Here is a 16,694-nt window from a genome sequence, read left to right as displayed (position 1 = left end):
CTTGCAGTTCAGGCCTATCTGTATTTGTATACCTGTCTGAAAATGTTATTTATATACAGTAGAGTGAAACACTGCTGGCAAGACTCATTCCTTTCCAGTACAGCTGGTCAAACAGTATTTGCCAATAGTTTGGCTGATTTTGATTTTCCCAGCCAACTGATGAATAACTATTCCCAGTTGTTTTTCCAACTTTACAGATGGTTAGATCCCATTTGCCCCGGCACATTATTTACAAATACAATGTTATTTGTACTGGCAAATAATTTCCCCTACTATTTCCCATAGTGATTCCAGGGGTGCAGGAACAATTTGTATAGTGGGGGTGCTGAGAGCCGTTGAACCAAACTGTAAACCCTGCATATGATGGAAACCACTTCAAGCCAGGGGGTGCGGCAACGGCAGCATCCTGAGCGCCCCTGGTTCCAGCACCTGGGGGGTGGTTCCAGGCCTGGAATGCCGGGCCGGGGGACCCCAGCTGAGACTCACTCCCTCTCCTCTGCCACTGCCCCCCTAGTTCCCTGGAGGGAGCTGTGCGCCCCCCTGGCCAGGATGCGGCTGGCCGTGAGAGGGGGCTGGGAGGCAGGAGGGGCACACGCTGATGGCTGCACGGGAAGGGGCTGGAGGGCAGAGTGGCCCCCAGGCTCACGGTGCCGGCTGGCTAGCGCCCCCGCCCCCACACAGCTGGGGTACGGGGGGCAGCCGCCAGAAGCGGGCGGGGCCGGGAGCCCGCGGCCTCTGATCTCCTCCCGTGCCCGGGTGTCTGGTTTCTGGCGGCGCGGAGCCCCCGCGGCCCGGCCCCGCCCCCGCCGCGGGAAGGGGGATATGAAGAGGAGCCGCCGCGGCTGCCGCTGCCGAGCGAGCAGAGGAGTTGCCGGCGACGGACAGGGGCGCACCGGAGCCAGCGGACGGAGCAGCCCGGCTGGGCAGGGAGGCTGCCCGAGGCGTGACAGCCGGAGCTCGCGGCCCCTCCCCGGGAGGGAGCACGGCCGCCCCGCCAGCAGTGCCCAGCCATGGGACCCACCGTCCCCCCATGAGCGCGGGCGGGCGGCGGGGGCTTGGCGGAGTGGCGGGAGCGCTCCCCCGGCCGGAGGATCCGGCCGCACCTTCTGCCTGGGCCAGTGGCCCTGCCTGCGGCGCCCCCGGCTCGCCTCCTTCCGAGCCGCCCGGCGCCTCCCCTGCCCGCCTGGCCGGCAGCTCGGCGCGGGGGACGGGACCGTTCGCCTGCCACCCACCAGCCGGGTTGCTGGGAGCTGGAGGGAGCCCGAGAAGACGAGGAAGGAGAGGGAATAAGGCGAGGAGAGGAGGAGGCGGTGGAGAGCTGGCAATGTCCCTTCCCTGTTGCAACCTGGTCAGATACCTGTTCCCAGCCCTGCTCCTGCACGGTGAGTGCCCGAGGGGAGATTTGACCTTGGGGTTAATGTCTCTTAGGAGACTGCTGGAGGCTCCCTTCTCCCAGGATGGCTGCAAGGGAGGGGAGGCAGTGCAGCAGGGTGCTGCTGGCGTCAACGCAGGAGTTGAATACGATGGAGTTTTCCAGGGCGGGGAGTCGTGTGATTCGTTTCCAAGATCAACCCTCAGAAGAGCTCTCTCCCTCCCCCACGCCCTGTCGGATTTCCAAACGGTGTCCTGAGAGAGGCTTTTTAAAAAAAAACAAACCCTAAATTGTGGTCCGTCTCAGGAGCGTTCAGAGCCCGTTGGGTGACTCTTGATGTGGCCAAAAATTGTAGGAGGTTATGAAGGACTACGCTAGGCTCATCTGGGGGAAAGTTTCGTGTATGTTTACGCCTGCCTTTCTTGGAAGTGGATGGTTAGTCCACATGGTTAAGTTTTCTTGTTTGTCAGAGGGGAAGTATATCGATCTATAAAGTCAAAGCATACCGTGATTTCAGTTACCTTGCTTAAACCCTCATTGCTGAGAATCTTTCTTAATAAAACATTTCGACAAATTCTACAAACAGGATCACGTGGAAGGTGGCCCACCAGTTACCTATGAAGTCCTTGTTCATTATGTTAATTTAAAATTTATGTCTGTACCAGCTCTGGCACTGCATCCCGTCTGGGGGCTCAATCCAATGCCGCTTTAAGAGGCTCTGAGTAAAATGCTACCCCTAATGAATTCAACCAGAGCTTTGCTATGGAGTTCAATAGGGCCAGGATTTCACCTGCAGGCTTTTCCTAAGAGATGGTCTTTGGATTTGGGAGTATTTATTGAGACATTTATTGAGAAAGATTGGATAACAGAATATGTTAGTACTGGGTTTAGTGCTCATAATAATTTCTTTTAGAACACAAAGGCTCTTTGGACCTGGTACTTTAAAATATGCCCACTTCTACTTTGACACTACCTAAACATATCACGAGAGTAAAAGTCTTCCGAAACAGCATTGTGGTGGGAACAGGGTTAATTTTAAGTGGTATGGGACAGAATGGTCAAGGCTGGGTGCATAAAGCCACATTTAGGCATCCAATTTTCAGAAGTGCTGAGCACCACAGTTTCAATTTTTTTTAAAGGTATTTGAGGGTGCTCAACCCCAGTGAAAATTAGGCTATTTAATTCGGTGCCTAAATAAATATTTACAGGCCTCCCTTTATGCACCCATGTTTGAAAATTTTGGTGAGATATTCTTCTGAAAGAGTGTCTCAACTTATTCAGGTTTCAGAGTAGCAGCCGTGTTAGTCTGTATTTGCAAAAAGAAAAGGAGTACTTGTGGCACCTTAGAGACTAACAAATTTATTTGAGCATAAGCTTTTGTGAGCTACAGCTGAGCTGTAGCTCATGAAAGCTTTTGCTCAAATAAATTTTAGTCTCTAAGGTGCCACAAGTACTCCTTTTCTTTCAACTTACTCAGTTACATCAGCATTTTGAGGACTGTACCCAATACTGAAGTATTCTGCAGCATCCAGCCTTCTTCAATAAACTTCCTCAGGTCCCAAAATCTACTTTTAAAAGGAGGTGCCTCTTTCAAGTATACTAAAACTGTGCACCCCGCTGGATCCAGCCTTAGAATAGGGGACCGGAGTCAGAACTTTAAAGTGCTGCTTAAAATTGTCTGTTTTGAAGTGGGGATTGTCTTTCTTTATGTTTGTACAGTTTTAAGCTAAACAGACGGTGCTCAATAAATTTGTCTGTTTTATTTTTATAGAGAGAGCATTTGCTCACTTCTCACAGCTCACCTCCGAAATATATAGACTATGTAAACAAGTCTAGTTGAGCCAGACCTGCCTGGACGCCAAGGTGTACCTTAAAACTCTGTGATCTGGGAATCTAAAAGTCAAAATGGAAGGTTTGAAGTTAGAGAGTAAAGAGAGAAGTTATAATTATAGGGTTGACTACCAGCCTCATCTGCTTGGAATTACAGAGCAGTTTTAAACTTTGGCTGAAATGAGAAACAAATCAGGGCCTATGATCAGATCAAAATAACAGCTGCCGAAAGAAGATGAAACAGGAAAATCATCTATTTTTTCCATCTGCAGTTATGTATCACAAAACAAAATATACTTAGTCAAATACTGTTTAGAAAGAAATAACTTGAAAACCTGTTCGTGAACATATACATATAAGTAACATAGGAACTGAAGCGAAGATTTATTATGGAAAAATATTGCCCCCTTGGGCTGAGATAGAAACACACAGTGGGATACAATGCCCAAAGATGTAGTTTAGCCTAATCTAGTCTTTGCCCATTCTGTGTTTGATGATAATCTCTAAACATTCTAAATGTATTGCACCACCCTGGGGCTTTTTTCCAAAGGTCTTTTAGATCACATAACTATCTTCCAGTCAACTGGATTGCACTTGGAAATCCAAGAGTCAATTAAGTATGTGTGTGTATAGAAATAAGAATTAAAGCTTTTGTTTTCCCTTTTTAATTCAAAGTGCTGTTAGTTTTACTTCCATTAAATTAACAATGTAAATGCAGTATAAGACTCAAGCTCATATTTTCATTGCAACATAACTCCTAATATTATTGAGTTAACATTTTGAAAAACTTGTACTCATTAGTCAAAATGAAACCTGTAGAATGTCAAAAGAGGTTTGCAGCTGGAAGTTGTCCATTATCAGTATTTCTTTGCTTATATGAAAAGCCACAAAAGTTTCAGATGTCAAATGCTGCAAACATTCAGCTCCAGAAAACTTGATTAATCAGACCTATACTAAAGTGGATTCAAAACAAAATGGCTAATTTATTTTGCAAATGACTCATTTATGTTACAAATGTGAGGAAATTACCATAGATTATTTCTGAATATGTGATTGTTAAAGTAACATGTTAAAAAAATTAATAATTGGTTCCTTATATGATAACATCCCCCACTAAAATATTCAGTTTTAATGACATTTATTCAGTCAGGACTGTTAGAGTTTTCATGGCAGAATTCATTGTTTATGCAAAACTAAATTAATACATAAAAGTGCTCCAATAGTGTCACTGAAATTGGTTGGATAGAAGTGTTTTATTTCCTTTCTTGCCTCAAATTCATTAAAATACAATGAAATTTATAAGAAAATGTGTCCCCATATACATAGAGATGGGCAGGGCGTGGGTGTGAGCTGTGGGATGTATGTTCCCTTTAGTAAAATAACTGAATTCAGTTAAGATTTAGGAGAGGAGAAATCCGAAAGAGTTCCCTCTGTTCAGTGCTCACTATGTCAAGCATGGAGGTAGATGAAGAGAGAAAGATAAAAATAAGCAGTTGTGGGCTGAATTCCACTTTCAGTTAAAATAAAATGTAAATCCAAAGTAACTCTATTGACTTTCAGTGGATTTATAATAAATTTACATTGGTGCAACAGAGCTGGATTTTGTGCTATGTGTATATACATAGAATATTTTGAAATAGAGAGAGTGTGTCTGTAAACTTAAAAATAAATCAATGAATGATGCAGAAATAAAATTTTCAGGTATTCAAGACAAGAGTAATACTTTGTTATTAACGCAACTTTTGTACAGTAGTTATATTTGTAGTGTATGCTTCCTAAGCATAGATTACTTTGGTATAGGATCCTGTCCTATAGTATTTACTCAAACTCCAATAAGTTTAGTGGTAGTTTTGCTTGAGTTTTTCACTAATTTGTATGTAGAATAGAACAGTGGTGCAGGAACAATTTTTTATAGTGGGGGTGCTGAGAGCCATTTAACCGAACTGTAAATCCTGTATATAAAGGAAACCACTTCAAGCCAGGGGGTGCGGCAGTACCTCTAGTTCCAGCACCTATGGTATAGAATAGATGTGTGTAGATCTGAATTTTGCGGACATCTGTGGTATAGATTAACATACATTTGCTCGAAAAAGGGCAAAGTCACTCTACTTTACGTATTGTGTTGCATTTAGGGTCCAATTTTCCCTCCTGGAAGTCAATAGCTAAGCTCCCATTGACCTTAGTGGAAGCAGACTTGAACCCTTAACAGTTCACAGAAATACACACTAGAGATACCACCGCTTTTTCTTCATTCAGTGATGGTGGTCCATTCTAGTACAAAATTTAATTCAACATTACAGAGCTCATTATGTTATAAAACCGCTTAAAGTTTTATATGAAACAACAGAATGTGAAAACTATATGAACCCACAGTTATCCTACTCTCATACACTGGTGGGAATTTATCGTTGTGCCATTGGACTCAGGTTTGATTGCTATATTTTTTTTAATTTTTTTTATGTACAGCACCTGTGAGCCTTTTGGTAAATGGTGCTTAAGTGAAATTAAAGGGCACTCTCAATGAATTTATCATGATATTTAAATTAATTTGTTATACAGTATTTTATAACAATGCCTTGAAAGCATAACTCTAAAGAGGTTTGTAAACTTTTCTCCTTACCAAATCCATTCATTCCACCATGCATACCTACTTTGTTGTGAAGTGGCTCATAAGGAATACAGATCTGAGGACACTGATTCTGTTTTAAAGTAGAGAGCACAAATGCATCTACTTAAAAATTAAAGTAAAAGAATTTCAGTAGATTACCTGTGTGAAAAGTTATAGGGGCCTCAAGTTCTTACTGACATTACTCAATTGTTGACTGAAACAGGTGCTTTGGAAGAGTAAGCACGGAAGGCCTAACTCTCCCAGGTGCTGAGTGAACTGATTTCGCTAGGTTTTGAAGTTGTTCAGCCTCTCCTAAGAGATTCTCAGCCTATTTCGGTACTGGGCGTTGAGTAAGGACCTCAGGATTTGCACCATAAAATAACAGAAGATCTAATTCTGGGCCAGTCAGCTTTGATGGAGTTTCTAATTGTTACATCTTAAAATCCTTGTTTTGTATCTCTATTCAGTAACTTCACCATTATAAACTGGCATTTCCCTCCTATAAACTACAGGTCTGTTTGCAGACCTATATCTAAAAACTATGTACACACACAAGAAAGGTAATAGGTACATATGAAACAAAAGCACATCTTGTTATCTTTTACAGTTGTAAACTTCAACCTTCTCTGCCCCCAATCCTTTGTTTGTAATCCCTTGCTATGGTATGTCTAATTTAAATCCCAATCCTGTAAGGGTCCTTTGAAGTATAAAGCAATAATGGAGAAAAACATGGAAAGTAAACACAGACGAATTTGTTTGCCAATGGAACATTATATTCTCCATTGTAATTACACAAGTTTGTACTGTAATTAAAAAGCTGTCATAGAGGTTATCTAGCACTTTCCCACATCAAGAGATAACTGTTCTCTAATGTTAGTCTCTAAGGTGCCACAAGTACTCCTTTTCTTTTTGTTGTCTAATGTATATTTATTTAATTATGCAGGGCAATTGACAAGATAAGTAAAGCTAAATAGTTAACTAGTCAATTATTCATCTGTTTGAAAGATTTTTATCATTTCAGACAAGTTCCAACTTGAAAATAGTTTGCTGCAGAAATAAAATACTAGTATTAAACGTGATTCCCTCCAAGGATGTAATGCTCAGAAATAATAGCAGTTCAGCTTCCACGTGAGGTTGTTTATGTGAGAACGAGCTAAAAGGAAGCTATACTGGATTTACACTGGTGTGAATGAAGAAAGAGTTTGGCCCTATGTGTCTCAACTGATATAAATTAGGAACTTCCCAGTTATCAGACACGCCAATCCAGATCTAGGTTTGAATCTGTTTGCCGTTCCAATTTAACTCTCTAATAGGCCACATTTGAAATCTGAACATGAGAAATTCAGGGTCTCAATTTTGAAACTCCAAGTGTTTGAAGCCAAAGTTTTGATGCAGCTCATTATAGATGTATTGGTCCAGACTTTGCTGTCAGTTACACTGGTTTAAATCCATAGCTATTTAACGGATTTTGAAAGAGTTACTCTAGTGTAAATCTGATGTAATTGAGAGCAAAATTTGGTCTAAGAATTCAGATCTAGATCCTTTGAGTTTGAGCAAAACTCTAGTTGTAGAATCATAGTTGTAGGACTTGAAGGGACTCAAGAGGTTGTCTAGTCCAGTCTCCTGTGCTTATGGCAGGACTAAGTGTTATCTAGACCATCCCTGACAGGCGTTTGTCTAACTCTTAAAAATCTCCAATGATAAAAATCTCCATTCCACACCTCCCTAGGCAATTTATTCCAATGCTTAACCGTCCTGACAGGAAGTTTTTCCTAATGTCCAACCTAAACTGTCCTTGAAGCAATGGGCTTAAATTGAAGCTTGTCCTATCCTCAGAGGTTAAGGAGAATGATTTGTCTCCCTCCTCCTTGTAACAACCTTTTATGTACTTGAAAACAATTACATGTCCCCTCTCAATCTTCTCTTCTCCAGACGAAACAAACCCAGTTTTTTCAGTCTTCTCTCATAGGTCATGAGACTCCGGTTGAGGCCTGTCATAAATATGAAAGGAAGGGTAACAACCTTCCTGTATACAGTACTATAAAATCCTTCCTGGCCAGAGGCACAATATCCTTTTACCTGTAAAGGGTTAAGAAGCTCAGGTAACCTGGCTGGCACCTGACCAAAAGGACCAATAAGGAGACAAGATACTTTCAAATCTGGGGGGGTGGGTGGAAGGCTTTTGTCTGTCTGTTCTGTGTGCTTGCCGGACAGAGATCAAGAAAGCAAGCAATCCAATTCCATTTGAATTAGTAAGTACTAGCAAGGAAATGCGTTAGTTTACTTTTGTTTTGGCTTGTGATTTTTCTCTGTGCTGAGAGGAAGGTGTATTCCTGGTTTTCTTTTTGTAACTTTAAAGTTTTTGCCCAGAGGGAAATCCTCTGTGTTTTAAATCTGATTGCCTTGTGAGATTAGCTTCCCTTCTAATTTAGAGAGGTGCTTCTTTTACCTTTTTTCTTTCTAATAAAGTTCTGTTTCTTTTAAGAGCCTGACTGATTTCTCTATTGTCCTAAGACCCAGGGGTTTGGGTCTGTGATCACTTTGTAACCAATTGGTTAGGATATTATTCTCAAGCCTCCCCAGGAATGGAGGTGTAAGGGCTTGGGGGGATATTTTGGGGGAATAGGAACTCCAAGTGGTCCTTTCCCTGATTCTTTGTTAAATCACTTGGCGGTGGCTGCGTACCCTCCAAGGGCAAAAAGTTTATGCCTTGGGGAAGTTTTACCCTAAGCTGGTAGAAATAAGCTTAGGGGGTCTTTCATGCGGGTCCCCTACATGGCTCTGGGAAGAAGGATAAAGGAGTTTGAGGCGCAAGTGGTGTTCTTGTCCATCCTCCCCGTGGAAGGAAAAGGCCTGGGTGGAGACCATCAAATCGTGGATGTCAACGAACAGCTATGCAGGTGGTGTCGGAGAGAAGGCTTTGGATTCTTTGACCATGGGATGGTGTTCCAAGAAGGAAGAGTACTAGGCAGAGACAGGCTCCACCTAACGAAGAGAGGGAAGAGCATCTTCGCAAGCAGGCTGGCTAACCTAGTGAGGAGGGCTTTAAACTAGGTTCACTGGGGGAAGGAGACCAAAGCCCTGAGGTAAGTGGGGACATGGGATACCAGGAGGAAGCACAAGCAGGAGAGCACGAGAGGGGAGGGCTCCTGCCTCATACTAAGAAAGCAGGACAAACAGCAAGTTATCTCAAGTGCCTATACACAAAGGCAAGAAGCCTGGGAAACAAGCAGGGAGAACTGGAAGTCCTGGCACAGTCAAGGAATTATGATGTGATTGGAATAACAGAGACTTGGTGGGATAACTCATATGACTGGAGTACTGTCATGGATGGATATAAACTGTTCAGGAAGGACAGGCAGGGCAGAAAAGGTGGGGGAGTTGCTTTGTATGTAAGAGAGCAGTATGACTGCTCAGAGCTCTGGTATGAAACTGCAGAAAAACCTGAGTCTCTGCATTAAGTTTAGAAGTGTGAGCAACAAGGGTGATGTCGTGGTGGGAGTCTGCTATAGACCACCAGACCAGGGGGATGAGGTGGACGAGGCTTTCTTCCGGCAACTAACGGAAGTTACTAGATCACAGGCCCTGGTTCTCGTTGGAGACTTCAGTCACCCTGATATCTGCTGGGAGAGCAACACAGCAGTGCGCAGACAATCCAGGAAGTTTTTGGAAAGTGTAGGGGACAATTTCCTGGTGCAAGTGCTGGAGGAACCAGCTAGGGGCAGAGCTCTTCTTGACCTGCTGCTCACAAACCAGGAAGAATTAGTAGGGAAAGCAAAAGTAGATGGGAACCTGGGAGGCAGTGACCATGAGATGGTCGAGTTCAGGATCCTGACACAAGGAAGAAAGGAGAGCAGCAGAATACGGACCCTGGACTTCAGAAAAGCAGACTTTGACAACCTCAGGGAACTGATGGGCAGGATCCCCTGGGAGAATAACATGAAGGGGAAAGGAGTCCAGGAGAGCTGGCTGTATTTTAAAGAATCCTGATTGAGGTTACAGGGACAAACCATCCCGATGTATAGAAAGAATAGTAAGTATGGCAGGCAACCAGCTTGGCTTCACAGTGAAATCCTTGCTGATCTTAAACACAAAAAAGAAGCTTACAAGAAGTGGAAGATTGGACAAATGACCAAAAATATTGCTCGGGCATGCAGGAAGGCCCTGAAATCAGGAAGGCCAAATAACACCTGGAGTTGTAGCTAGCAAGAGATCTTAAGAGTAACAAGAAGGGTTTCTTCAGGTATGTTAGCAACAAGAAGAAAGTCAAGGAAAGCATGGGCCCCTTTACTGAATGAGGGAGGCAACCTAGTGACCGAGGATGTGGAAAAAGCTAATGTACTCAATGTTTTTTTTGCCTCTGTCTTCACGAACAAGGTCAGCTCCCAGACTACTGCACTGGGCAGCTCAGCATGGGAAGGAGGTGACCAGCCCTCTGTGTGGAGAAAGAAGTGGTTTGGGACTATTTAGAAAAGCTGAACGAGCACAAGTCCATGGGGCCGGATGCGCTGGATCCGAGAGTGCTAAAGGAGTTGGCGGATGTGATTGCAGAGCCATTGGCCATTATCTTTGAAAACTCATAGCGATCGGAGGAGGTCCCGGACAACTGGAAAAAGGCGAATGTAGTGCCCATCTTTAAAAAAGGAAGAAGGAGGATCCTGGGAACTACAGGCCAGTCAGCCTCACCTCGGTCCCCAGAAAAATCATGGAGCAGGTCCTCAAGGAATCACTTCTGAAGCACTTAGATGAGAGGAAAGTGATCAGGAACAGTCAGCATGGATTCACCAAGGGCAAGTCATGCCTGACTAATCTAATTGCCTTCTATGACGAGTAACAGGCTCTGTGGATGAGGGGAAAGCAGTGGACGTGTTTGTTCCTTGACTTTAGCAAAGCTTTTGACACGGTCTCCCACAGTATTCTTGCCAGCAAGTTAAAGAAGTATGAGTTGGATGAATGGACTATAAGGTAGATAGAAAGCTGGCTAGATTGTTGGGCTCAACAGGTAGTGATCAATGATACCGGCTGCCATCTAGACATGGAGCCAAGTGGAGTGCCCCAAGGGTCGGTCCTAGGGCCGGTTTTGTTCAATATCTTCATTAATGATCTGGAGGATGGTGTGGATTGCACCCTCAGCAAGTTTGCAGATGACACTAAACTGGGATGAGAGGTAGATATGCTGGAGGATAGGGATAGGATACAGAGGGACCTAGACAAATTGGAGGATTGGGCCAAAAGAAATCTGATGAGGTTCAACAAAGCCAAGTGCAGAGTCCTGCACTTAGGACAGAAGAATCCCATGCACCACTACAGACTAGGGACCAAATGGCTAGGCAGCAGTTCTGCAGAAAAGGACCTAGGGGTTACAGTGGACGAGAAGCTGGATATGAGTCAACAGTGTGCCCTTGTTGCCAAGAAGGCCAATGGCATTTTGGGATGTATAAGTAGAGGCATTGCCAGCAGATCGGGGGACGTGATCGTTCCCCACTATTTGACATCGGTGAGGCCTCATCTGGAGTACTGTGTCCAGTTTTGAGCCCCACGCTACAAGAAGGATGTGGAAAAATTGGAGAGAGTCCAGCAGAGGGCAACAAAAATGATTAGGGGACTGGAACACATGACTTATGAGGCGAGGCTGAGGGAACTGGGATTGTTTAGTCTGTGGAAGAGAAGAATGAGGGGGGATTTGATAGCTGCTTTCAACTACCTGAAAGGGGGTTCCAAAGAGGATGGATCTAGACTGTTCTCAGTGGTAGCAGATGACAGAATGAGGAGTAATGGTCTCAAGTTGCAGTGGGGGAGGTTTAGGTTGGATATTAAGAAACTTTTTTCACTAGGAGGGTGGTGAAACACTGGAATGTGTTACCTAGGGAGGTGGTGGAATCTCCTTCCTTAGAAGTTTTTAAGGTCGGGCTTGACAAAGCCCTGGCTGGGATGATTTAGTTGGGGATTGGCCCTGCTTTGAGCAGGGGGTTGGACTAGATGACCTCCTGAGGTACCTTCCAGTCCTGATATTCTATGATGCTATGATCTGTACCCTAGAGTTCAGAGTGGGGAGGGAACTCTGACAAGGCCTAACCAGCACTGAGTAGAGCAGAAGAATTACTTGTGTCTTGCTTACAACGCTCCTGCTAATATATCCTAGAATGATGTTTGCTTTTTTTGTGATGGTGTTACACTTTTGACTCCTATTTAGCTTGTGATCCACTGTGACCGCCAGATCCCTTCCTAGACAATCATTTCCCGTTTTGTATGTGTGCAACTGATGGCTCCTTCTTAAGTGGAGTACTTTGCATTTGTCCTTATTGAATTTCATCCTATTTACTTCAGACTATTTCTCCAGTTTGTTCAGATCATTTTGAATTTTAATCCTATCCTCCAAAGCACTCACAACCCCTCCTGGCTTGGTATCATCTGCAAACTTTAGAATTGTACTCTCTATTCCATTATCTTAAATCATTGATGAAGATATTGAACAGAACCGAATCCAGAGCTGATCCCTGCAGGACCCCACTTGATATCCCCTTCCAGCTTGACTGTGAACCACTGCTAACTACTCTCTGGGAATGGCTTTCCAACCAGTTATGCACCCACCTTATAGTAGCTCCATCTAAGTCCTATTTCCCTAATTTGTTTATGAGAAAGTCATGCGAGACTTATCAGAAGCCTTACTAAAGTCAAGATACACCACATCTACCACTTCCCTATTTTTGTTGCAAATGTATCTCATATCAATATTTATTCACTGAAAACTGAAATTGAATATGTAATAATAGAAGACTTTCTGCAAAATTGCTCATAGAATACTTTTTCTTACCAGCCTTTGGACCTAATACTGTTATCCAACTGAATACACTGCCAACATCTTAATACTTGTAAAAAATTTATTTTACTCTCAATTGATTGCTTAAGAACTTGAAAATAACTTTTCCCTATACTTGTTTTCCTTTCTTCATCTAGAAAATACTGGCTATTTTTTCTTCTTGAGTTTCTCATGGAGCTGCAATTATTATGAGTTTCTTATTTTACTTTTTGACTTACTGTCTTGTTTACGTACCAACGTGATGAGTGATGCCATCTTTGTAACTAGTGTTCATTAGATAACTGAAACTACAAAGCCAAAAGAAGTTTTTACGGCATTATTTTTGTGGGTCATATTTAAAATGTGGATCTTGTTTGAAATCTTTCAAATATCTCAGGAATAGATTGGTAATTACCCCTCTGATAATTGGTAATTTTGTGTTTTTGTTTTTTTTTTTTAAAAAAAAGAGACATATCAGATCCAGAAGATAATTCCTAATTTATAATAAGTTTAAGGTAAGTCAGATCCAGAGTGTAAATTACTTACATGCCCCTTTCATTGTTTATCATTTCCCCAGCTATCTTGCAACAGACATATGTATAGATTGTGAAACCCCCATATTTGCCTCTGTTGTAGAAAGTAGCACATTTGGATCCCTTTCAATGAAAGCCAAAGCTCTAAGTATACAGCAATTATGTTTTGGTCTCCAGTGTTGTTTAAAAGTGGTCTTTTAAATTAACTTCCACATTTTTTAATTTCACAAAAGCACAGTTAACCATGAGGCTGCCAACATCTTTCCATTTTATATCAACCAAAGGAATACTATGAAGTTAATGGAACTACTCACTGCTTAAAGCTGAACACATCCTTAAGTGCTTTGCCTAAAAAGCATTTTAAAAGACTATTTTACATGCTGTACTGCAACATACCTTAATACACCAAAGTAATCCTAAAATCCAATAATCATGTGGGTTTTTTTCCCTTGTAAATTAGGATGGTATATTTTTCAAAGAAAATAATTACTTGCCTATCCCAGTGTGCCATGCTCCAACTCTCTTCTTTTAAATTGCTCATGAAAACCCACTCCTTCCATTAAGCCTTCAAATACTAAGCCACGTTGCTGTGATCTAGCAGCAGTATCTAAACAGATTTTTGTGTGCTGTACAGCACCAAGGAAAATGTCAAAGCTGAATAAATAAATGAATAATGTATTTCATCAACACATTTGCTCTTTATGCAATTTGAATCTTGGATCCCTTTTTCCTTAATGAAAATGCACCAGGCGGATTTTTTGTTTTTGTTTATTTAGAATGTGTCATTACCTTCAGAGTATCCTTAACAACCTGTGGATTCTCACTGCAGAAGGAGGAGGAGAAGGAAAACATACTGCTGCAAAACTTCCCTCTGTGTGTAGAAAAGCATACAAGGAGATAAATGGTGCTCAAAGGGGATCTTGTATCCTACCCATGTCCATACTATATCATACTCTTTCAAGCCTCTGACAGCATCCAGGAATGGGAACAAGCACACTTAGGTTATATCCAGGAAGGACAGATGTGTAAAGGCAGTGGCATGGTTGCTTACCAGGCCATTTACTGATGTGTCAAAGGCTGGGATGGAGAGCCAAAAGGGAACAGTGTTTGACAAATGTATCTGATCTTAAGGTGATCTAAAGAGGAAGTATGATCCCACATCTGGGTTCTTTTGAACAATGACACGTACAAAGATGCAGAAAGGTGCAAGCTCTGAGACACTTCTTATTGTGCTGATTAGATGGGATGGTTGGAGCAGTGAGATTTGTAACTTGCCCATATGCAGAACCAATAGATGAGACTGTGTTTTGACACAATATGGGAAAGTTAAGGTATAAAATGCTAACAACCCAATGCTGAGCAATGCAGAATTTATTATAAAATCACTAGACATATTGCAAGTGTTGCTGAATTATTAATTACATATTTCTTATCTTCACATAGTTGTTTTCAACTGTGGTTCATCTGCATAGCTGTTAAAGCAGTAATGGGTAGTCATTTTAATAAAACAGTGGCCGTCTTCTAATCAGTAATCTAAGATTCATATTTGTTCACCTGTTAATCCGAGATGTGCTTTTCTCTTGACCCATATTTTCCTACACCTTATATAGCATGCAGCCTAAAGGAGTGCAAAAAGCATTCTTTCTTACACTACATATTCATTTTGTTTGATTAATTTTGTGTAGAAAGATTGCTGGTGAGTTTCCTATGTAAGTATTACTAGAAACCAAAATTACTGAGTGCTAGAGATAAAATTAGCTTTAGAAATTCCTTTTTCCCTGAAAATAGCAGAATCCGCCTTTAATTGACCACCTCAATCATCACAGAGGCTTCCTGTGTACAGAGGCTGTGTTTTGAATATCTGTTTTTCTTTGACTTTAAAAGGTGGCCTTTATTTGCAAGTTTATTATAGAACCATTCAAATTAGAGGTGGGCCCAAGCTGCAAAGATCACATCTGGATCTGGATCCAGCTTTCCCACAGTTACAGAGGTGCTTGGGTCCAGGGTTTGGGGTTGTCCTCTTACTGACAGACATAAGAACCAGTTGTGAAGTTCAAATCCAGATCCACACTTCAGAGGTATTTGAATTTGGTTTTGGTTCTGTTCTCATTTTACAACACTAGTGAAATCTAGTCAGGTTTTGTAATTTGTTGGCAGAAAGGGATATCTTCCAATAATATCTTTTTTTTTTTTTCTTTTTTTTTTTTCTTTTTTCCCCCCACATGGAACAAGTAATATAATCAATTCTTTCCCCAAGCACATAATATTGCTAAGCAAGTGATGTGTTAGCACTGTTACTCAACCTGCTTTACTGTGTGTCTATCAGTCATCCTTGCCAGAATCCCCTGGTAACTTACACTTTTATTTCCCAGGGCTGGGAGAGGGTTCTGCCCTTCTTCATCCAGACAGCAGATCCCACCCTCGATCTTTAGAGAAGAGTGCATGGAGGGCTTTCAAGGAATCACAGTGTCCTCACATGCTGAAACATCTTCACAATGGAGCCCGAATCACTGTGCAAATGCCTCCCACCATTGAAGGACATTGGGTCTCTACTGGGTAAGGATAACAAAAAAAGATGCTTGAGTGACTTGGGCGGGAAATATCTACAAATGTAAAAGCATTTTTCATAGATACTTAGAATGATAGATATTTTAGTTGTATGACAGAATAGCATGCTGTAAAGCTACCTTGTTATATACCACTTTGCAGTCTGCATCTTAAACAGTAAGGAATGCAATGTTTTCTAAACCTTTTTTTATTTAGAAAGAACAAAGTATTGTTAAAACCTGCTTATCTGAATATTGCACTATTACAAGTCTTTGTACAGTATATCTAATGAATGGATCCTTGTTTTTAAGAGCTTTTGCATGAACAAATTTCATTAGCAAATTAAATTAAGAAACTTTGTTTCATCAGCCCAAGCATGTGCAAGTGCTTATCTGTACATCATGATGACATTCAGTCAGACTGAGATTTCATTTCCAGTGTCTCAGCTGTAATATTCGTCAACTTATTTTAAATGATTTTCTTAGACTGTTTTGGGGGTTTTAAGATGTTTATGGGGCCCAATCCTGTAATCGTTACTCAGACAAAGCTACAACAGAACTCAATGAACGTGGTTCCTGAGTAATGACTGCTGGATTTGGCCTGTAATTATTCCTGAAAACTCCTATAGATTTCAGTGAGAGTTCTGCGTGTGGAGCAATTGCAGGATAACGATAGAATCTTTTCTGACTATCCTAAGCAGATAAGCCACAAAGGGTTTAAACAGACAAGCTGCAAACTTTACTTCTATTACTATTGTAACTTTTTCAGTTACTGTACTTTATATTCACTGTTTTATAAAGCTACAGCAAGTTCACAGTAGCTAATACACTTTCTTAATGGAAAAGTTATGTGACCTTTAGTCTAATAAATAAGTCAGTAAGTTATTTTATGTTTAATGAAACCCTTTTTGGATGGGATTTAATGCTCTCTTGTGAAATGTGTAGCAAGAGTTCCTTAATAGTTTTTTGCCTACACTTTCTTATTAGTAGAGTGGAACCACTTAAA

At 41.8% G+C, this 16,694-nt stretch overlaps 1 protein-coding gene across 1 annotated transcript in view; it reads left to right on the top strand.

The window, feature by feature from the left end:
- The first annotated feature begins 819 nt into the window (after window positions 1–819).
- The window catches only part of APCDD1 (APC down-regulated 1), a 38,620-nt gene continuing 22,745 nt past the window's right edge, over window positions 820–16,694 (top strand). The window contains exons 1-2 of the mRNA XM_027824737.3: window positions 820–1,382; window positions 15,515–15,698. Coding sequence (XP_027680538.2) covers window positions 1,031–1,382; window positions 15,515–15,698 — 536 coding nt within the window. The 5' untranslated portion in view covers window positions 820–1,030. The remainder of the gene's footprint in view (window positions 1,383–15,514; window positions 15,699–16,694) is intronic.

Source organism: Chelonia mydas, chromosome 2, assembly GCF_015237465.2.
Source record: "Chelonia mydas isolate rCheMyd1 chromosome 2, rCheMyd1.pri.v2, whole genome shotgun sequence".
NCBI classification, from domain to species: domain Eukaryota; kingdom Metazoa; phylum Chordata; order Testudines; family Cheloniidae; genus Chelonia; species Chelonia mydas.
Note: the sequence above shows the minus strand (reverse complement) of the source record. Positions and strands in the feature narration are given on the sequence as shown.